Source organism: Canis lupus, chromosome X, assembly GCF_048164855.1.
Source record: "Canis lupus baileyi chromosome X, mCanLup2.hap1, whole genome shotgun sequence".
Taxonomy (NCBI): Eukaryota; Metazoa; Chordata; class Mammalia; order Carnivora; family Canidae; genus Canis; species Canis lupus.
In genome coordinates, this window is record NC_132876.1 from 48,148,943 (window position 1) to 48,172,677 (window position 23,735).

The window sequence follows — 23,735 nt, forward strand, 5'->3', positions numbered from 1 at the left end:
TGGCTGCCAGGACTCTTCTCTCTATGCCCTTGGGGAAGGAATTTCCTGGAAGGCCTCCATCTTACTTGTGTAGCCTTCACAAGGACTTAGGGCCTGCTCTCACTTTCCTCAAGAGCTGTAATCAGATCTGCCACAAATTCCCAGCTCCAGACCCTACATATTCTCTTCAGGAACACCCTGTGTGGACAGTGATGACAGGTGACTGCCTTCAGCTCACACCATAGGTGAGTTGTTCAACATGAGGCATTGGCCTCAGATCCTCACAGAGCTGGAAGGATTCTAGCTGCCACCCACCCCACAACACACACACACTCCCTAAGGCACAGAACAGCCCTCTTTCAATGGCCTCTCTGGGGAGTAGCAAGGGCCTAGGCTGAGTATTGTTTTACTCTTTTGAAGAAATGGACTGAGTGAGCCCTAACACATCCTGGTTCCACATGGAAAACCAACCCACCTGTGGCTGTGCTGAGGTAGCTATGCTCTGACTAAGCTGAGATGTTCCCTTTGGTTGAGGGAAAGTGCTGAGTCATGTGATCCTCTCTGATCCAGTATTTGAGGCCTGAGGAGGATCACTTGGGGAAAAATGTTGGAAATTAACATTATTGGGATGAATACTAGAGGAAGAGGGGGGGCAGAGAACCCACTATTACCCTTGAATTTTCCCATCAACCATTCATGGTATATTGTATTATCCCTGTAGAGGTTTCTCTGGGCTTGGTTTATGGGCCATATATGATATATTCTAGAATGTTATATGGGTTGTCATAAGCAGTGTTTTATGTCAATTAAGGAAGTTTTGCTACTCATGTTGTTTAAATCTTCTTTATCTAACTGATTTTTTGCCTATTTTGTCATTCAGTGAAGTGTACTAAAATTTCCCACTGGGACTGTGGATTTATCCATTTTGCCCTTTACTTCTGTCGCTTCTTACTGTGTATATTTTCTCCATTTACTTCTCAGTTTTTGCTATGTATATTTGGGCTCTATATTAAAAGGTACATACAAATTTAAAATTGTTTTGTTAATATTATTTGTTGAATTAAACATTTTATCATTTGCAGTCTCCCTTTTTCTGTAGTAATGTTTTTACTTGAGATATATTTTTTCTCTTATGAGTCATTATACCAGCTCTCAGACACTCTGTGTTAAAGTGGTATATCTTTCTAATTTTTTTTTTCAAATTTTCTATGTTCTTATATTTTACATATGTCCCTTTTAAGGAGCATTCTATTGAATGATTTTTTAATCTAGATTCTTTTTAAAGATTCATTTAATTATTTGAGAAGGGAGGGACAGAGGGAGCAGGAGAGAGAGAATCTCAAGCAGCCTCTCCACTGAGCACGGAGCCTGATGTGGGGTTTGATATTATGACCCTGCAACCAAGGCCTGAGCCAAAATCAAGAGTGAAACACCTAACCAACTGAGCCACCTAGATGCCCCTAATCTAGATTTATGATCTCTATTTTTTAATTTGAAAATTTCAAGCCACTTATATATAATGTAATTCCAGATATAATTTAGTTTATCTTATTCTTTCTCCTACATTTGTTTTTCTGTTCTAGTTTCCTTTTCCTCTATTTTGTAATGTCTAATGCCCCTACTGATTTATTGATATACATTTTAATTATATAATATCTTATATATTATTAATATATTAATATTAATATTATTACATATTATATATTATAATTATAATATAATTATATATTATATATTATTATATAACACATTATATTATATAAACTATAATATATAATTATTAATTATATTATTAATATATTATATAATTATATATTTAAATTCATCAAAGAAATTATCATTATAATATACAGTCGATACTCATTTAATTTTCCTCCATATTTTTATTTTTTATTTTTATTTTTTTTAATTTTTATTTATTTATGATAGTCACACAGAGAGAGAGAGAGAGAGAGGCGGAGACATAGGCAGAGGGAGAAGCAAGCTCCATGCACCAGGAGCCCGATATGGGATTCGATCCCGGGTCTCCAGGATCGCGCCCTGGGCCAAAGGCAGGCGCTAAACTGCTGTGCCACCCAGGGATCCCTAATTTTCCTCCATATTTTTAAATGTCATTCTTCATTCTTCTTGCATCTATGTGCCTTCATCTCTGATCATATTTTTGACTTAAGCATAAATCTTTAGTTTGAGTTGGCTGATGAAAAATTTGCATAGTTTTTGTTTGCATTAAAATGTCCATTTCTTTGACTTCCATTTTCAAAAGATAAGTTTTTATAGACAGAAAATTCTGAGTATGCAATTATTTTGCTTCAACACTATGAAGATAGAATTTCATTTTCTTTAAGCTATTTGTTTAAAAATTCTATGTCAGCCTTAATTTTGCTCATTTTAAGATAATCTGTTGTTTTTCTCTGTCCTATAAATATTTTCTCTCTTTATTTGCGTTTTAAAAGCCTTTCTGTGATGGGCCTGGGTTTGATTTTCCTCACACTCCACCATGCATATATACTGTTATATATACTGCTTCTTACATCTGTGACTTGATGTCTTATGTTACTTTTCAAAACTTCTCAAACATTATATCTTGAAATACTATTCTGCACAGTTCTCTCTCCTTTATAGGACTCCAATTAAGCATGTTTGATATATTTGTTGCATCCTTTTAAACTTGTTCCATCTCTTTCTGTCATTCATCATTTTGTCTCTCCATACTTCATTCTGGATATTTTCTTCAGGCCCTTCATTTGTTTTTCTAACTCTCCCTTCAGTGCACCTCATATGCTGCTAATACCATTATTGTTCTTAATTCCAGATATTACACTTTTGAGTTCTAGAAATTTCATTTATTTTTTTATATTTTCAATTCTTGGCTAAAATTTTCAGTTTATTATATTTTCTTGACAATTATAGGCATGATTATTTTAAAGTTTATGTCTAATAATGCAATAATCTGGGTTTCATGTGAGTCGTTTTTAATGTCTTTTTTTTCATTCCTTGATTGTCAATTATATTGTCTTATCTCCTTTATAAGCCAAAGGACTATATGTAACAGGTTGTAGATTTATTTACTTCAGTCCTAGAATGAAGTTATTTTTCTTAATGAAAAAGATTTTTGTTTATTTTTCCTGATAAACTGCCAGGCAGCAACAAACAGCCCCAAATCCCTTTAATCCCATTGGTGGTTGAGATTATTAAACTGGACTTCAGTCCCTTGAGGGACTGACCTATTTCCAGTTTACCTTTACTTGCCTGGCATAGCTCTTGAAGGTAACCTATTAAGTCTGAGTGTTTTGCCATGGTCACCTCCCCTTGGAAGCCCCACTTTCAACATTTATGTACTCAGCCCTATGACTCTGTAGAAAATCTGACACAAATTTGTAGCATTTAAACATTTAACTTGACTCCTTAGGAATCATCAATTGCTTCTAAAAGAAAAATAACCCCAAACATTGGGATTGTCTTCTGGATTATTTTGTAGCCTCTAATCCTTGCTCTGTACCATCGTACAGCATTGCTAGCTGTTTGATGCCTTCAAATAATATTTTATTTTAAATGATTTGTAACGCTCTTCTAGTTGTTTTTAGTTGTATGTTTGATCCAACTTAGCTCATCTGTCAATGCTGGAAGCAAAAATCTATTTTAATCTAAATTTATTTAAAAATAAATTTAAAAATAAATTTATTTATTTTTCATGCTGAGTTTAGCATACTCCTTATTATCATTACTATCTTCTGTACTGCGCTTTCTCTAATGTCTGGAAGATAAGGTAACAAAAATAGGAAAACACATGTAATATGCTTTTCATTAAGTTTTCCAGATGGATATGTCTGGCTAGCATAGAGTCAGTACCTCCAATATTTTTCTTGTTTTATTGTATTATAAGTGCACATCATCATCTTATCCTCCCATTTTTGTCTATTTGCTCCTGCTTCTGAGGCCCTCGGGTCAGTTCCAGCCTTCAGCCACTCTCATATTTCAACCATTCCAGTGACAAAAGATTCTGAATCACCACTATATTCTAATATATATATATATATTAGAGGCAATGCTATTCCAAATATAAATTAAAAAAAGGCTGATTGTTTTATCAGCATGTAAACTTTTTATGTTTGTGGTGGTGAGTAAATAGGCTTGTTCCCTCACTCTTTTTTTTTTTAAAGATTTTATTTATTTATTCATGAGAGACACAGAAAGAGAGGCAGAGACACAGGCCAAGGGAGAAGCAAGCTCCATGCAAGGAGCCCAATGTGGGACTTGATTCCGGTAATCCGGAAGACAAGGCAGACACTCAACCGCTGAGCCACCCAGGCATCCCCCTCACTCTTGATTAGCATGCAAATAGGTGTAAATAAATAAATATATATATGTATGTATATATATTTATAAATGTCACTTATAAAAATTTATTGAAATTGAAAATATTCATGTTTTGACTAAAATAATCTACTTATGGGAATTATTGCATGGAAAACTATAAAATATATGGAATGTATGTATATCCTTTTTCATAGTAGCTTATTGTAGCAAAAATTTGGATTTGTAAAATTGCAACTGTATTAGTAGGCTAAAGTTTGTGACGATTAGGATGTTAACTGAAATGATAATCTAATGTACAAATTATATAAAAAATCAGAAATCATTATTTCTACATGAGTATATAATTGTCTCAAAATTTAACATATATATTTGCATAAATGCATAATGTATCCCATAGCATACAAACATAAAATACTAAATACATTCATATATCTCTCCCCTTCATTTGTTTAAGAAATTGCATCCCAATGTTGAAATAAGAACTAAAGACTTGATCAGATTCAGATTTGATGCTTTTGACAAAAATTCTGCATAGTCAATGCCTATAACAAAGTACATGATGCCTGGCTTTTGTTGTTGTGTGTGTGTGTGTGTGTGTGTGTGTGTGTGTGTGTATGTGTGTGATATTTACCAGCCATTTATCACCATTATATAGGTTCTTTACTTAATTATAAGTTTTAAAATGATGATACTCAAATTCTATCATGACTTCTTCTTATATTAACTACATTACACATATAAAGAGAAACTCTATCATCAATAAATTGGCTATCTTTATGTACACCTTATACAGAAAAAAAGAACAAATATATTTGATTCTTCCTCTTTATAAATTTTCATAAAAATAAGTTCATTTACTGGCCTTCTCCAAATGTCACCAATGAGATTTCTTTTTGTTGATGTTGTTATCATGATGAACTCACCTTTTAACACTTTGATGGACTTCAAATCCTTTTATAGGATTTTTATAGCAAAAGAGTGACAAGATTTGACTTATACTTTAAAATTTCTCTCTGCCTGCTGAGTTAAAAATAGTGAGGGAGCATGGATGAAAACAGAGGGACCATTTGGAAGGCAATATAATACAGAAGATTGATGTTGATAACAACCAGGTTGGTAGCAATAGAGGAGTTAAGAAGTAGCTAGACTTTGGACATATTTTGAGGGCAAGCCAAGAGAACTTTTTGATAAGTTAGGTATGGAGTATGAGAGAGTACTTTAGGCTAACTCCACGTTTTGGACACTGAGCATGTGGAATTTCTGGTTTGAATGATTTCACTTCCATGTGCCATATAAGGAAAATATCAAAAGTTGTGAGTAACAGGACTTTTCTAACACCAGGCCACACAGTGAAAGTAACCACAGTGAAAGTTTCACAGGACTTTTCTGACACCAGGCCACACAGTGAAAGTAACCCAAAGAGTTAATCCAAGGCCTCTTCATAATCAGCAAATCATGGAATGACCAGGAGTGAATAGATCTTTCCTTATAACCATGCTCTGAGACAATGCAGAGTAATTAATGTACAATGTACAACACATAAGCCTAGAGAACCTTAAATGTTAAAACCAAAAGAAAATCTGGTTTCTAATCATCTAATTGCCTTAATCCTCCCTTCCTGCAGAACCACTAGTATTACTACCAACTGATACATTGTTTGTATGATTGTTCTATCCAGCAGGTTGACACTTTGCTTGCCCTACCATGATGTTAGGCCAAGATGAAGTAAATGGTATGAGACCACTAATGTGTCTTCAAAGTTGTATTTTTTTCTCAATTTTAAAATAAGTTTGATTTTAAATTTATTTTTTATTTAAAATAAAATTGATGGTGGTAGCTCTCCTCAAAGAAAAATAAAGGTGGGGATTCTTCCCAGGGTAATTTTGGCAAAGGGAACTTTAATTATGAACATGTGGATATGAGCTTCATCCTTTCCACCTTCAGGAGGATGATAGAAACATGGTAATGAAGGGTTCCCAGTAGGACCCCTAAATAAGACAATAAGTGACCAGGTAGCCTGGTTTGCATGCAGCAGCCCCTGGGACTCTGCAAAGTTTTTGTTCTCCATGGTCTTTTTCTCCTCTCACTGAAAGTGAAGAGTGATAGGACTGGAATAACAACTGAGTAATCCTAATTGTAGACCTGGTATTATTGAAGTGAAATTATATAGAAGATTTCATTGCATTTCTATATATTTATGGACACTCCCTTTTATCCACTTCCCCACAGCACTGTCTCCACCTTCCAACCCAACAATAGCAGTGTGAAATGGCATAATGAATGCCAAGACAGAGCATTTCCAGAGAGAGATATGGAGAACAAGCAGGATGGAAACTCAGGGGGCTGGTTCAGGGTCACAGGAAGTATCCTGACAAAAAATAAGGAATGTGCAGGAGAAGCAGGTCAAGGAGAGTTGTGTTGGTCTCATATAGAGATGCTGGGAACTTTGTTGAGAACAAGAGAAGTTAACATCCTTGATCACCTGAGGGCAGGTTCACACAAACAATACAAAGGGAACAGGTTAACTGAAGGAAGGTCATGGGAAGTTGACTAAAGGCAAAGGTGGAGACTACTGCCAAGGATATGGAGCAACTCCTCACCAGATGTCACAATTTGGCTCATGATGAGTGTGAAGGTGTAGACTCTAAATTCCTGGTTGGATAAACAGGATTTCCTGGAAACTTATTAAAGGAATATCATTTTAAATATCTAAATTTGATTGTTTGGGAGTTAAATATTCAAATAGGGGGAACGGAAAAATTAGAAAATCCATGTCTAGCAAAAGAAAAAATTAAAATCATGTCAATAGTTCCTACTTTGGAAGCCTTTTTAAAGCTCAGTAGAAGGTCAGAATAGAACACCAGATTGAGTCTGTTCTACAGTCTTAATGCCCTGTTGTCTCCCTTCTCTCCCATCCCTTCTTTTTATCCTTAGATTCCTTACGGAATAAAGTATAACAAGACATGGATAATAAATTCGATACAAAGCCATTGCAGTGTCCCCTTCACCGTGGTTGATGTAAGAAAGAATGGTGAAGTCAGATGAGTGGGCTCAGGGAAGGGGGAGAGACAGCTAAGCAGAGGCCACTGGCCTCTGACACTATTGCCGTTGCCTTCAATCCCTGTAGTTCCATTACTTAAAAGACGGGGCCCAGTTCTTTATCCAGGATGCTTGTGCTGCCTCTGCATTGAAAGATATCAACTGCAAGATTTCTGATGAGGAAAATCAAAAGGTATGTGTTGAGGATATTACCCATACCTGGTCCCAAGGCAGGAACACAGACCAAAGTGGCTGATCATCTTCCTTAAAGGAGAATTCCTAGTGCTTATCCCACCACCCCCCTCTTGTAGCTATCTATACATGTCAGTCCCTCTGCTGTACCCTACTCTGTACAGAATAAATTGGATCCAGAAGAAATGGAGCAGCTAAAGGTAATTAAGACACAAGGCCCATTGTGTGCAAACACCCAGACCTACCTCTTCTTCTCCCAGCCCCCAGTTTCCCTATCACCATGACAGACTCACAGTGGCTCTTACCATCCCTCTCTGCAGCTGACCATGAGCAAACACTATGATATCTCCCAAAAAGCTCTTGACCTCCATAAACTCCGCTTTGACCCAGGTACAAATGACAGCAGTAATTCTAGGGGTCTTCTTGGGTGTGACACTTAGGGATGGTAATGAGGGTAAGTTTGGTACTGGCCCTGGACCCCTCTCAGCCTTCTGATGCCTCCTCCCACCTTTTTGAAGAGTTGATGGACCATGATATGGATATAATCCTGAATCGAAGAAACTGCATGGCTGCCACCCTGCAGGTCATCAAAGAGAATTTCCCCGAAGTGAGGCATTTTGCCCAGTGCTGGTATTATATGGGATGGAACACATGAGGTGGAGAGAAGATTTGTCTCTGAGTCCCTAGATAGTAAATGTCACTCTAACTTCTTCCCCCAAAGCTCTTGTCCTTGAACTTATGCAAGAACAAACTGTACCAGCTGGATGGCTTGTCTGACATTGTGGAGATGTCCCCTACAATCAAGAGTCTGAACCTCTCAAAAAATGAGGTAGGAAGGGGGTGCATATTAAATTTGGGGTTGAGAGTGGGTGGTAATGCTCATCAGAGTGATGACAGGTGTCAAGAGAAGTTACCTGAGCAGGAAGGTGGAGACTAGATGTTCAAGGGTCCAGGTGTCTATTTCCAGAACATTTTTCTAGTTACTTTCCCATATTTTTCAGGTGCAGTCAGTCTGGGAGTTATGCAAGATAAAAGGGCTGAAGCTTGAAGAGCTGTGGCTGAAAGGGAACCCTCTGTGCAACACTTTCCCAAACCAGTACACCTATGTAAGGTCTGTGGTAACTTTTGTCACCCCTCCTCGGGACCTTTTTACCTTGGGAGCCTAAATTACCCTTGACAGTGCCCCCTTGCAGGAGGTGGCAGCCCTGGTCCTCTAGGAGGATCAAAGGCCCCCTCACACTTCTCTCTGTGTCCCTTACCTGTGCTTAGAGGTCTTTTCCTTCCTATGACCTACTCACTTGTTCTCCTGGCCTGGGCTCTGTTTCCTCACTCTGCACCCAGCTGTCTCTAGCATTCTTTCCCATGAGAATGCTCCAGGAAGCAAGGATCATCTTCTCCAGGACCAGGAGTGACCAGCTTGAGCCAGATACTGCGACCTGAACTGACAAGGGTCCTCCAGCCCAGGGCCTCATGCTGATACAGGCCTTCCTACTCCCTGCTGAGATGGGGTTCCCTCCTCATCCCCAAGAGGAGCCCTCTTTCCCTTGAAACAAATGGGTCCACTCTCTAATTCCAGGCTGCCATGATGGCTTTTCTGCCTCATGCTGAGGGCTAAGATCCTAGGGGGCTGTTCCTCAAGGTCATGTTCCTCTCGCCCAATGTCAGGAGCTGGCCTCTCCTTGAGAGAAACCAGGGTTCCCTGAGTCGAGAGGCTAGAAGTGGGTGACTGCCAGTGAGCAGAGGGCTTCCTGAGGCATAAATGAAGGGTGGATGGCAGAGGTGCTTGAGGAGAGAAGACAAACCTCTCAGAAGTACTTCCCCTTTTCTTCCCTTCATACATCACATAATCCTGACTGGTCCTTCAGAGAAGCCCTAGATCACCTGACACAGGTATAATCCCTTAGTCTAGGAACTGGACATGAATTGTGCCAGGAACAATGTGGGAAAATGTGTCCCCTGGCACAGTTGCAGTGGGGCCATCAGGAAGGAAGGCAGTGATTATAAGACAGGGCCACAGACCCTCATCACCATGCTGACCTGGGGCTTCACCCTCTACTCCTTCTGGGGAAGGTCTGCCCAAATAGCTAACTCATTCCCCATGCCCAGCTTACACTGAGTTCACATAGGTGACAGTTTCAGACAGCACCAATGGGCCCCCAGCCCAACACTGGCATGCTTTCCATTCCTACCTCAGGTTCCAGGGCCTGCCAGGACAGATGAAGGAAAGGGATGCAGCCATGGAGCCATTTTCTCCTTCTTCTCCTTCTCATTCTCCTTCCTTCCTGACCCCCACCACCATGGTAGAGCTTCTTTCCTTTCCCTTTACTTTGCTTTCTCTTCATCCTTTGTCTCTAGTCCCCTATGTCTCTCTTACCTCTCCCCTCCTACCTTTACCCCCTTTTCTGTCTTCTTCCCCCTCCCTCTCTCTCCCTGTACCCTGGGTCTTGCCTCACTCACCTCCCTGGCCCAACATCCAGGACCATCACTGGGGCCGGCAGATCATGGTCCTGCAGAATGCTGGACCCCTAGTGAGGTAACAGAGCCCTGGGCTCCCACCCCATTCCCTCTTCTCTCTTGAGCCTTTAGTGGGGACTTGGAACTTGCGGGGAGGAAGGGAGGCCAGGAGGGGAAGGCATCCCTAGAGCCTGGGCTCCAAATCTTGCTTCTTGAGATATTGGGAAGAGAGCAAGGGCAGTCTAGGTAGGAGTTACCCAGGAGGAAGGAAAGACAGAAAACCTTTAAAATTAAACTGCAGTTCATTTCTTTCTATTTTTGGTTTTGAACAGTGCTATCAGGGATTGTTTCCCCACATTGTTACACCTGATAAGTGCCTACATTCATCATTGTCTCCTCTTTTTAACAGTGATGACCTTCACACCAGCGGGAAGCTTTGGTGGACTTACATAGGTTATGTTTTTGTATCTGACCCATTGGGGTGCATAGACTCCTGAAAAAAGCATGACCATTCTTCCTAGAAAATGCCCATTCTCTCACACACACACACACACACACACACACACACACACCCTTACTCACAAACTTTCTGTCATTCACTTATTTACCCAAAGTTGCATATAATAATAGAGTCTTACAGGACTGACCCTCTGTTGAAGACTCCTACTGTAGTCTTGCTGATAGAATTTTGGGGGCCATTTCACACCTGACCCTAGCTCTTGTTTCCCCTGCACCTATATATGCCCCTTTTCACCCATTGCAATCTCCATGGTCTGCACTTCTGATTTCCTCTTCCTTTCTTCAGGCTGGCCAGGTGTTACCAGCAATAACTGTAATTTGCACTGAAGCCCCCCAAATAATAAAGCATTGTAAGGTGAGGATGGAGCAAGCATGATTTAGGATATTACAATGGAAGCTTTGTCTACCACATAGTTTCAAGATATCTTTTGATTCCAGGAAAGCTATAAAGGATCCGAGATTCTTAAGAATCTAATCCTTCAATTCCTGCTTCAGTAAGTACCCTTGGGGCCATGAGGCAGAAGAGGGTTGGAATAGGTATGCTAATGGATTAAGAGGAGCTTTCAAGTCCCTTTGGGTGCCCAGATCACAGAGATAGCCTATTGTCTTTGTTTTTCTTCAGCTATTACTTGATCTTTGACTCTGGAGACCGATAGGGTCTCCTCAATGCTTACCATGATGAGGCCTGTTTCTCCCTGACCACTCCCTTCAACCCTGAAGATGCAGCCTTGTGAGTATCACAGCTCAGACTCTGCTCCTGGGCCATGTGTCTCCCCAGCAAACACATAATCAGTTCCTGTAAACATCTACACTGCCTGGGCCACTACCTCCTTTTCCTCTATTTTTCCTAGAAATGGCTTAGAAGAATACTTCAAGGATAGCAGGGATATTAAGAAGGTCAAGGACCCTGGTAAATGTGAAAAGCAAAAAGATCAACATGGGAAAGGGGGTGTGAAGGGAACATATATAGGGGCCATGGGCCTGACCTTTCCTTCTTTCCCCCAAAGTCCTGCGAGTTCTACTGCTAAAGCATACAAAATATGACATTGTTGACTCCCTCAATATGTTGCCCAAAACTCAGCATGACCTTAACTCCTTTGTGGTCGACCTGAGCGTCCAGACGGTGAGCATGGGTTTCCTCCCTTGGGCCAACCAAGAAAGTCAGAAGTGGGTAGGAGGTTTAGAAGGATACTGAAAGCCTTAGTAACTATTCTCCCCTTTCGGGAAACAATGCTCGTTTTTTTCTGTCAATGGGGTTTTTAAGGACAGTAAGTATCTGTAGAGTCCTCCCCAGATCCCCCATTATGTCCTCCTGGCTGGACTACCTCCAAATTCTCCCAGCTTTCCAAGTTGCTTCCTTTCCATCCCTTCCCGTTGTGTTCTCCCATCCTACCTTGCCCACAGACTATCCTGGTCTGACATACATCCATGCCTTTCTGACCCAACACAGTTCACATGTTAGAGGCACAGGCTGTGGCATTTTATAGCTCTCATTTCAGTTCCTTACTCTGTGATCTTGGGTCAAATATATAACCTTTCAGTTTCCTTATTTGCAAAAGAGGCTAATAATACCCTTATCTTGGGCTGCTCTAAAAGAAATGAATCAAGTGAACATGTATTTGTCAGAGGATCTGATACATATTGGGGGTCCTATCCCTGGGAGTTGATTATCCCTATTGTTGCCCTCTCAGTCCTTAAAGCCCTCTTCTACCTCCCAGTGAAAAGTTGCCCCTGTCTGGCTCCCATAAGGGTGCTACAAGATTATCAAGTAAGTCCCTGAAAGGGGAATACTGGTTGTGTGAAAAGTACAACTCTAAAGGGATGTTGCTGTTTGTTGTCATTGAAGTAGAAGGAAATTCTCAAGGTTCTGTCCATGCTTTCACTCGGACCTTCATCTTGACTTCTGATAGCAATTCCAGGTAAGTGCTGTATTGTGGGTACAGCATGGGGACAAACACCCATCCCAGCCTGAGGACAATGGTGTAGGAATATAGTGGTACAGCCTAGAGGTTTCCTCAGTGGAAAGCCAACAGGCAGACCCAAGGAAAGGTCTAAGAGTGTGGTTAAGAGTGTGGACTCTGGAGTCAGAATACCAGATTCTTTTCCTGACCTCAACACTTACTAGCTAGCTGAATGATCTTGTCAAGTTATAATACCTCAGTGACTCAATGTATTGTTCTGAAAATAGGGATTGGAGTGACCATTCTTTGTGCTGCTATAAAGGGTATATACATTAGAATTAAATCTATAAGTCTGGTGAATCTGGTAGACAGTCCCTCCAAAAGTGGGCTCTGTGGGAGGCCAGAGGTATCAATCAAGGAATCCAGGGATCATACATCCATTCTTTAGGGACACTGATATGCAGCTACATGGTTATCAACACTAAGAACCAAGACATGCATCTGTGACTTCATAGGCACTATAAAGGACATTTCAAAAATGCTACAGTAAAATGTTCTTCTCCTGCATGCCTGTGCCCACAATCACAAAGGAGTGGACTTCATCCTGGGCAATAGAAGGAAGTAGTAACAATCGTGAAGAAAAATAATCTCTTTGCATTTTTTGGCATGGCCTGCCAAGACTTTGCCAGTGGTGATTGCAACAAGGAAGCCTGGGCTATATGCCACTTCATCTTCATTGAGCAGGGCATTAATGTTTGTCTCTGCCAAACCTATACCAAGAACCTGGGCTTATACAGTAAGCATGTGGGAGCTTTCACTGTGGTCTGCAAAGACACTGATGAAGCCAAAAGAGTGGAGTAACAGTTGAAGATCTTGTTTCGTCTCATGTATTCCAACTCTCCAATCAACGGAGCCTGGATTGCCTTGACCATCCGATCAGCCCTGACCTGTGAAAACAATATATTTTTTTAAGATTTTATTTATTTATTCATGAGAGACACAGAGAGAGAGAGGCAGAGACACAGGCAGAGGGAGAAGCAGGCTCCATGCAGGAAGCCTGACATGGGACTCGATCCCGGGAATCCAGGATCACGCCCTGGGCCGAAGGCGGCGCCAAACCACTGAGCCACCCAGGGATCCCCAAAATAATAGTTTCAGGAAGTAAAAGGCATAGCCCAACACATCATTAGCATGTGGACTCAGCTGGTCTCCAACCTCAAGAAGGAAGGCTCCCCCCACTACTGACAGCACATCACTGACCAGATTGGCAGGTTTTGTTTCACAAGAATAAAGCCTGAACAGGTGGAGGGGATGACCAAGGAGTTCTCATCTACATGACAAAGGATGGCCACATCTCTGTGGCAGGGGTCACCCTGGGGAACATGGACTATCTTGCCCATGCCATTCACAAGGTCACCAAGAAATTTCCCTGGTTAAAAGGAAACACAGACAACTTTCCTATCTATAGCCTTCACTGTTGTGAGATTCACTTGGAGGGAAAAACGGGGGGTGGATGGTGGTGAGCAGGTCATTTCTCTCAACCACAGGACTTAACACTCAATCACTGAATGTGTTTCTCAGAAAAGAACATGTAATGAAATAGGGCAGAGGCATGTGTGGCTGGTGTCTGAAACTTTGTCTCTCAAAACCAAACTCCTGCTCATCTTTAACTCCAGCTGAACCAAAAGAGTTTATATGTACAAGAAAGACATAGCCCACAAAAAACCTGTCAATCATGTCATTGCAGAGGCTTTAACTGAAGCACCTTATGGTGCTGAGGGTACCTCTGTAGAGCCAGCATGAGAATAGCACCTACAAGAGGATTTGGGGGAAGATGTAGTTCTAACATTAGCAATCAGCCTCATGTTTGTCCTCCTGTGATTAAGCAATCTTATCAACAAACTTTCAGAAATCATGATTCATGAAAACCAGTAAGTCTGCTGCCATTGCAGTGAGGAAAATAAAAGATGCTGTTTCCTGTCTTATTTAAGAAAAAAGTGCTCTTCTTTTTAATACTTTCAGACATTTTAATGTTCCTCACTTCTTTATCATTGCTGTTCTTTTCTTTAAGCACAGAGATCTATATAACTAGTCTAGATTTTCATCCTATTCTACTGCTTGATTAACCATCAACCCAATCCTATAGGATTAACTTATTTAAAGAATGAAGAATATAATTTACTTCTCATCCAATATCCTCACCTTCCTCATCAAAGAGTATCAGAGAGTAGGTAACTGTACTTTATAATCAGCATCCTCTTCAATGATCATTTAATTGTCTCCTGTCAGGATGTCGCCTCTACCCAATTGGACCTCTTACTTAATTCAGTGAGGTTGTGTAGTCTCTCATCTCATATCATGAGCTGGTGATGTAGGGCAGAACGAAGAAAGAGGATATCTGAGCTTTGGTTTTGATCTTTGTGTGCTGGCAACTGGGATAACAACACTTCACCCTTTGAAAAGATAACCACCATCTGCTCCAAACACGTAGACTTATTGCAGCCTGGTTTCTCTGTTAAAGTTACTGCAGACCCCCAAAAAAATCTTAAAAGAGGGGTACCTGGCTGACTCAGTCAGTGGACCATGCAACTCTTGATCTCAGAATCATGAGTTCAAGCCCCACATAGGGTATAGAGCTTACTTTTAAAAAAAATCTTAAAATATAAGGGTAAATTCTTTGTGACCTTGAATTAAACATTTTCTTTTTTTATACATTTATTTTTTATTGGTGTTCAATTTGCCAACATATAGAATAACACACAGTGCTCATCCCATCAAGTGCCCCTCTCAGTGCCTGTCACCCAGTCACCCCCACCCCCCGCCCACTTCCTTTTCTACCACCCCTAGTTCGTTTCCCAGAGTTAAGAGTCTCTCATGTTCTGTCTCCCTTTCTGATATTTACCACTCAATTTTTCTCCTTTCCCCTTTATTCCCTTTCACTATTTTTTATATTCCCCAAATGAATGAAAACATATAATGTTTGTCCTTCTCCGATTGACTTATTTCACTCAGCATAATACCTCCAGTTCCATCCACGTCGAAGCAAATGGTGGGTATTTGTCATTTCTAATGGCTGAGTAATATTCCATTGAATACTCAGACCACATCTTCTTTATCCATTCATCTTTCGATGGACACCGAGGCTCCTTCCACAGTTTGGCTATTGTGGACATAGCTTCTATAAACATCGGGGTGCAGGTGTCCCGGCGTTTCACTGCATCTGTATCTTTGGGGTAAATCCCCAACAGTGCAATTGCTGGGTCATAGGGCAGATCTATTTTTAACTCTTTGAGGAACCTCCACACAGTTTTCCAGAGGGGCTGTACCAGTTCACGTTCCCACCAACAGTGCAAGAGGGTTCCCCTTTCTTCACATCCTCTCCAACGTTTGTTGTTTCCTGCCTTGTTAATTTTCCCCATTCTCACTGGTGTGAGGTGGTATCTCATTGTGGGTTTGATTTGTATTTCCCTGATGGCAAGTGATGCGGAGCATTTTCTCATGTGCTTCTTGGCCATGTCTATGTCTTTCTCTGTGAGATTTCTGTTCATGTCTTTTGCCCATTTCATAATTGGATTGTTTGTTTCTTTGCTGTTGAGTTTAATAAGTTCTTTATAGATCTTGGAAACTAGCCCTTTATCTGATAGGTCATTAGCAAATATCTTCTCCCATTCTGTAGGTTGTCTTTTAGTTTTGTTGACTGTTTCTTTTGCTGTGCAAAAACTTCATATCTTGATGAAGTCCCAATTTTTCTTTTTGTTTCTCTTGCCTTCATGGATGTATCTTGCAAGAAGTTACTGTGGTCAAGTTCAAAAAGGGTGTTGCCTGTGTTCTCCTCTAGGATTTTGATGGAATCTTGTCTCACATTTAGATCTTTCATCCATTTTGAATTTATCTTAGTGTATGGTGCAAGAGGGTGGTCTAGTTTCATTCTTCTGCATGTGGATGTGCAATTTTCCCAGCACCATTTATTGAAGAGACTGTCTTTTTTCCAGTGGATAGTCTTTCCTGCTTTGTCGAATATTAGTTGGCCATAAAGTTGAGGGTCCACATCTGGATTCTGGATTCTGTTCCATTGATCTATGTGTCTGTTTTTGTTAGGCAGCATTTTCTGATGTATAATGCCAAAAGTACAAAATAAAAAAGAAAATTTAGACCAATTGGACTTCATCAAACATTTTTTTAAATTAAAGATTTTATTTATTTATTCATGAGAGACACAGACAGAGAGAGAGAGAGAGAGAGGCAGAGACACAGACAGAGGGAGAAGCAGGTACCATGCAGGGAACCCGATGCAGGACTCGATCCCAGATCCCAGGACCACGATCTGAGCCGAAGGCAGGCACCCAAGCACTGAGTGGGATTGACTCCTCAATATCTCTTTCTTATGTCACATTGTTCATGTATAGAAATACACTTGATTTCTGTGCATTGATTTTGTATCCTGCCACTTTGCTGAATTCCTGTGTGAGTTCTAGCAATTTGGGGGTGGAGTCTTGGGTTTTCCACATAGAATATGTCATTTGCAAAGAGCGAGAGTTTGACTTCTTTGCCAATTCGGATGCTTTTTATTTCTTTTTGTTGTCTGATTGCTGAAAGTAGGAATTCTAGTCCTGTGTTGAATAGCAGTGGTGAGAGTGGACATCCCTGTTGTGTTCCTAACCTTAGGGAAAAGCTCTCTCTTTTTCCCCATTTAGAATGATATTTGCTGTGGGCTTTTCATAGATGGCTTTTATGATATTGAGGTATGTACCCTTTATCCCTACAATGTGAGGAGTTTTAATCAAGAAAGGATACTGTACTTTGTCAAATGCTTTTTCTGTATCTATTGAAAAGATATGGTTCTTGTCCTTTCTTTTATTAATGTAGTATATCACATTGATTTATTTGTGGATGTTGACCCAGCCTTGCATTCCAGGATGGTTGTGATGAATAATTTTTTAATGTACTGTTGGATCCTATTGGCTAGTATTTTGGTGAGAATTTTGGCATTCATGTTCATCAGGAATTTTGGTCAGTAATCCTCCTTTTTGGTGGGTCTTTGTCTGGTTTTAGGATTAAAGTAATGTTAGCTGCATAGAAAGAGTTTGGAAGTTTTCTTCCATTTCTATTTTTTTGAAACAGCTTCCGAAGAATAGGTATGAATTCTTTAAATATTTGGTAAAATTCTCTGGGAGGCCATCCATCCTTGGACTCTTTTGGGGGGAAAGATTTTTTTATTACTGCTTCAATTTCCTTGCTGGTTATGGGTCTATTTAGATTTCCTGTTTCTTCCTGTTTCAGTTTTGGTGTATATGTTTCTAGGAATGCATTCATTTCTTCCAGATTGTATTTCTTTGGTGTCGGTTGTGATCTCCTCTTTCATTCATGTTTTTATTAATGTGGGTCCTTTGTCTTTTCTTTTTGATAAGTCTGGATAGGGATTTATTGATCTTATTAATTATTTCAGTGAGCCAGCTCTTAGTTTTGTTGATCTGTTCTACTATTCTTTTGGTTTCTATTTCATTGATTTCTGCTCTGATTAATTCTCATCTCCTGCTTGGTTTGGGCTTTATTTGCTGTTATTTCTCTAACTACTAAAGGTGTGTGTTTAGATTGCATATGATACTTTTCTTGTTCCTTGAGAAAGGCTTGTATTGCTATGTACTTCCCTCTTAAGACTGCCTTTGCTGTATCCCAAAGATTTTGAACAGTTGTGCATTCACTTTATTTGTTTCCATGAATTTTTTGATTCTTTTGTAATTTCCTTGTTGACTCATTCATTCTTTAATAGGATGCTCTTTAACCTCCAAGTATTTTATTTCCTTCTAAATTTCCTTTTGTGATTGAAGGAACTCTTAGAATTTTTTTTAAAAAAGAAAAGTATCTCAATTAAAATGATCAAAAATCTCAAAAGACATTCATCAAAAAAAAAAAAAAAAAAGACATGTCAATGACCAAAGGGCACATGGAAAGATCATTAGTCATATGGGAAATACAAATCAAAATACAATGATACCATTGTATCATTTCACAAAATACCATTTCACACACTAAGATGGCTATAATTTTTAACTAGAAATAAATGTTGGTAAAGATGTGGAGAAATTGGAACCCTCATATATCGCTGGTAGAAGTGGAAAATGTATATCCACTTTAAAAAAGTTTGGTAGTATCTCCAAATATTAAACATATGTTTACCATATGACCCAGCCAGTCTACTACTAGAGAATTGAAAAAATATGTTCATACAAAAACATATTAAAATATTTATAGCAGTATTATTTATAATAACCAAAAATTGAAAACAAACCAAACATCCAACTATTTATGGATGAATAAAATGTGTTATGCCCATACAATGGAATATTATTTAACAATAAAATAGAATGAAGCTCTCATATATTTTTTTGCATGCATAGACCTTAAAATTATTATGCTCAGTAAAAGAAGCCAAGCACAAAAGACCACACATTGTATGAGTCGATTTATATGAAATACCCAAATATTTAAAATCCAAATAGACAAACCCATTGAGACAGATATCAGATTAATTATTATCAAGGTCAAGGAAAAAGGGGGACTAGGGAGTGACTGCTACTGAGTAAGGGGTTTTATTTACAGTGACAAAAAATGCTTTGGTATTAGATTGTGGGTTTGTGATTATTGCAAAATCTTCTGAATATACTAGAAAGCCACTGAAATGCAGTTGATTCACCTTAGAATGGTGAATACTTTGGTATGTATATTAAAAATCAATTTAAAATGATTGTATTTTAAAACGACTTGTTAAGTTTTAAATGTATATATGTATATATACATATTTAACATATATACATTTATATGCATATTTATATATACATATATATACATATTTAACAACTCTACTTTTTAATTCTAGTGGGTATGGAAGCTAGTAATAGTCATTTTCACTAGGTCTTTCTTCATCATTACACATTGTGCTCATACCAGTATATGTATCCCATCAAAAAAGTAGCATAGATTAAGCATTGCATGGTCAGCATGTCTGTGCTGCAGTACTAATGGAGATCACCTGTTCTCCCACTCCAGGTACCTTGAGGACAACGAGTGGGACTACACCAAAGCTGGTCAGGTCTTCACAAAGCTCAAGGTGAGGTGTGGAAATCATTAAGCAGGCTAGAGGAGGGTGTTTCTGGGCCATGGAAAAGCCAAGAAGGTGGAGGCTGGGTGGCTTGGGGATGAAACTCTGGGATCTGGCTCTTCTGATGTCTCAACTCCTTCCCTCCAGAAGGAAAGCAAGATCCCAGAGGAGGCCTTCAAACAAATCACCTAAAAGAAGTCTTGGATGTTCATATCATCTTTGTTTCTCTTTTCTCTAGTCTAAGGCCATGCCCATAACTGGGGATAGAGGCCTGGCTGACCAAGAAGCCAAAATTACCTTGCAGGCCAGGTATCATAACCACCTGAAGGATCAGTTGTTCCATGTATTTTCCCCACTCATGTTTGCTGTTTATTTGCATAATAAAGAGTGATGCTGTAGATTGAATGTTGTGTGTCCTGGATCACTTGTCCCCTGTCCCAACATGAGCTAATGGGTCTGAGACTGAAAGGCCTTGCCCTCTCTCCCACATTATTCACCCTGGCAGTCCCTGACAGGTACACCAGGCTTGACTCCATAGGTAGTATCGCAGTAAATTCTGATGAGAGGGGACACATGCTGTTCCCAGGGATTGCCCTTTGGAAAGAGTGTGACTCAGTCACATGCTCTATTTGGAGGTCTCTAGAAGCAGACATGTGACCTGGAACAACAGGGGATTTACAAGGGTTTCCTGCTAGTGAGGGTGGTGGAAAGGAAGATAAAGACTCACATACTTTACTTTTTATTCCTAATCATTTAAATTCATTCAAAGGCATACCACCAACAATTTTATGATTTGCACACAGGTGAATGGGAAATGGGCCTTTCACACCTCTCACCATGCTTGCATTTGTCTTCTCATCCATCTACTGTACTGCCCGCACCCCGGCTCTGAAGGTGCACTGTGGGTGGGAGCGATCTCATGTTAGCTCCTGAGAGTGAGGAAGAGTCAGCCTGTTTGCCCGGTACACTTTTTTTTTTTACATTTTTTAAAAAATTAAATTCAATTTGCCAACATATAGTATAACACTTAGTGCTCATCCCATCAAGTGCCCTCCTCATTGCCTGTCACCCATTTTCTCTCTGCTTGTTTCCCAGAGTTAGGAGTCTCTCATGGTTTGTCTCCCTCTCTAATTTTTCCCATTCAGTTCCTCTCCTTTCCCTTGTAATCTCTTCACTGTTACATTCCACGTATGGGTGAAACCATATGATGATTGTCCCTCTCCGATTGACTTATTTCACTCAGCATAATACCCTCCAGTTCCATCCACATTGAAGCAAATCGTGGGTATTCATCTTTTCTGATGGCTGAGTAATATTCCATTGTTTATATATACCACATCTTCTTTATCCATTCATCTGTCGAAGGACATCATAGCTCCTTCCACAGTTTGGCTATTGTGGATATTGGTGCTATGATCATTGGGGTCCAGGTGTCCCGGCATTTCACTACATCTGTATCTTTGGGGTAAATACCCAGTAGTGCAATTGCTGGGTCATAGGGTAGCTCTATTTTTAACCTCTTGAGGAATATCCACACTGTTTGCAAGAGTGGCTGCACCAGTTCGCATTCCCACCAACAGTGCAAGAGGGTTCCCCTTTATCCACATCCTTTCCAACATTTGTAGTTTTCTGTCTTGTTATTTTCAACATTCTCACTGGTGTTAGGTGGTATTTCATTGTGGTTTTGATTTGTATTTCCCTGATGGCAAGTGATGTGGTTCATTTTCTCATGTGCTTGTTGGCCATGTGTATGTGTTCTTTGGAGAAATTTCTGTTTATGTCTTCTGCCCATTTCATGATTGGATTGTTTGTTTCTTGGGTGTTGAGTTTGGTAAGTTCTTTATGATCTTGGATACTAGCCCTTTATCTGATAGGTCATTTGCAAATATCTTCTCCCATTCTGTAGGCTTTTAGCTTTGTTTACTGTTTCTCTTGCTGTGCAGAAGCTTCATATCTTGATGAAGTCCCAATAGTTCATTTTTGCTTGTTCATTTTGTTTCCCTTGCCTTCATAGAGGTATCTTGCAAGAGGTTGCTGTGGCTAGGTTCAAAAAGGTTGTTGTCTGTGTTTTCCTCTATGAATTTGATGGATTCTTGTCTCACATTTAGATCTTTCAACCATTTTGAGTCCATCTTTGTGTATGATGTAAGAGAATGGCCCAGTGCATTTGTCAAAGAGCTGACAAGGGTCCATGTGCTTGAGGAGGTTCAGACATTTAGTTTCACTTCCACACAAACAATAGCACAGAATCTCACATTATGGTCAGTACTGTGGGACCTCTTTCAATGATCAGCAATTAGCAGTTCAGAATCACAGGCAAGAGTTGAAAGGGACACTTGTGCAACTTATTTTCCACACCTTCTGTATGTTTGGACTTTAGACCATAAGCAGGCAGAATTTTTGAAGTTAAAATAATAGCAGTACAAAATTTCAAGTTACCATCCTATAAATGATGGCACATGTGAGATACCACCAGTTTAGAAATTATGCTATTAACAGGTCTCACATAAGTTATTTCTTGCCACTTGCCACTTTTCAGTTCTTTATGTACATGTACACAAGGAATCCACACAGGTGTGTGTAAATTTCTTTGAAAAATTAATTAAGGGAATAATTGCCATTACATAAGAAGTAATTCCATGCCATTCCATGAGGTGGCTCAATGGTAATGGCTCAATGGATAAAAGACAAGTCTCAGTCTCCTCACCTAGAGAACAGTGACCACAGGGCATACTCCCAGTCACATCATGAGGAATAGAGACAGTCTCACATGTTGGTGTGCAATTGCAGTATCTGGCTGAAATTACACTCTCCAAACTGAGTTCTTTCATGGGAAGAGACCACAGAACCCATCACTTGGCCTCTCTATTTCTTCTCCCTACATCACCAGGATTCCACATCCTTAGCCTCCTTCTCTATCCAGTTCAGATGTCACAGTCTTCCAATTATTCCTTCTTCTGCTAATTTCCTCAAATCCCTTGGTACCCTGATTATGGGAAAATGTTAACCCTGAAGTCTTCCTCATAAACATGTCTGTATACTCAAGGTCACAGTGTTTCTTGGTATCAGAAAGGAGATATTAAATCTGATATTGAGGCCCAACGTCTGAGTATAAAATGGCTACACACTTAGTTAACCACTAGTCCTTTACTTAACCTCCAAAGTAATATATTTCATGAGTATTAGTGTTATTTCCATCTGAAGGAAAAGAAAAATTTGGCTGAAATGAGTGAAGTACTTAATAGAACTCAGGATTTTAGTAAATCATTACTTCCCCTGTACCTCAACTCTAATATAGATTCATATTCAGTATAAAAATTATACTTAGTGGGGTACCTAGGTGGCTTCATCAGTTAAGTGTCTGACTCTTGATTTCAGCTCAAGTCATGATCTTGCATTTGTGGATTGAACCCCTCATTGGGCTCTGCACCAGGTGCAGAGTCTGCTTCAGAGTCTCTCTCTCTCTCTCTCTCCCTCATGAATAAATAAACTTTTAAAAAATTATGGAGAATACGGGAAGTAACTCAGCCATGTTCCTGTGGTCCAGGATGGATATGCTCTTGGAATATCTCTTTCTTTACTTTGATCTTCAGTTCCTCTATACTGTCTCTTCATTTCTGGGCATAACAGGAAAGCTGCTACTTTTATATTCAGCTATAGGGTGAAGTGGCAGAGAAAGGAAAAAATATAAAATGAACTGAAGGTTTCCAGATAGACACTGCCAAGATTAATTGTTCCTATGTTTTTTCATATTTCATTTCATTATTAATGCTGTCACACTAACCTTCCATTACCTGATACCTCTAATTTTCTCCAAATTTTAGGGGCCTTTTCACATCTTCTTTCCCTTCAAAGCTTGATTACAAGCTTCATATCTTCATGTACACTGTAGGCAAAGTACTCAATTTCCCTGTAATTTCTGAAGGGTCACTAAATTTTCTTCATGACAATGTCTTCGGCAATCAGTGACTGATAAATGAACACTGGTGCTAGGTTCAATTTTTTATTACAGCGAATTGCTTTAAGTTTAATTAGAAATATTAAAGTTCAAAAGATGTATTCTATTCTCCCTAAAAAAAAAAAAAAAAAAACCTCATTAATTAATATCAAGTAAAAGCCTGGAAAAAACATTTGTAACATATTTTAGTGTCAGAAGATTACTATGATTTACATATAAATAATTGTGACAAGCTAAAAAAAAATGGTGCCCATAGCCAGCCATTATATATTTCAAA

The 23,735-nt window shown here is 39.5% G+C and overlaps 1 protein-coding gene and 1 pseudogene across 1 annotated transcript; both read left to right on the forward strand.

Annotated features, from left to right (window-relative positions):
- Positions 1 to 6,214: 6,214 nt before the first annotated feature.
- Positions 6,215 to 19,905, forward strand: LOC140628459 (nuclear RNA export factor 2-like). Its single transcript, XM_072817807.1, is given in 19 exon segments — positions 6,215 to 6,258; positions 6,526 to 6,654; positions 7,230 to 7,314; positions 7,424 to 7,528; positions 7,647 to 7,727; positions 7,848 to 7,917; positions 8,046 to 8,134; positions 8,249 to 8,356; positions 8,529 to 8,638; positions 10,314 to 10,389; positions 10,787 to 10,855; positions 10,939 to 10,994; positions 11,123 to 11,230; positions 11,352 to 11,410; positions 11,508 to 11,633; positions 11,736 to 11,768; positions 12,347 to 12,419; positions 19,449 to 19,509; positions 19,648 to 19,905. Coding segments are annotated over 19 exon segments (1,527 nt in total). The 3' UTR covers positions 19,693 to 19,905.
- Positions 12,445 to 14,300, forward strand: LOC140627805 (aspartate aminotransferase, mitochondrial pseudogene; annotated as a pseudogene).
- Positions 19,906 to 23,735: the final 3,830 nt, after the last annotated feature.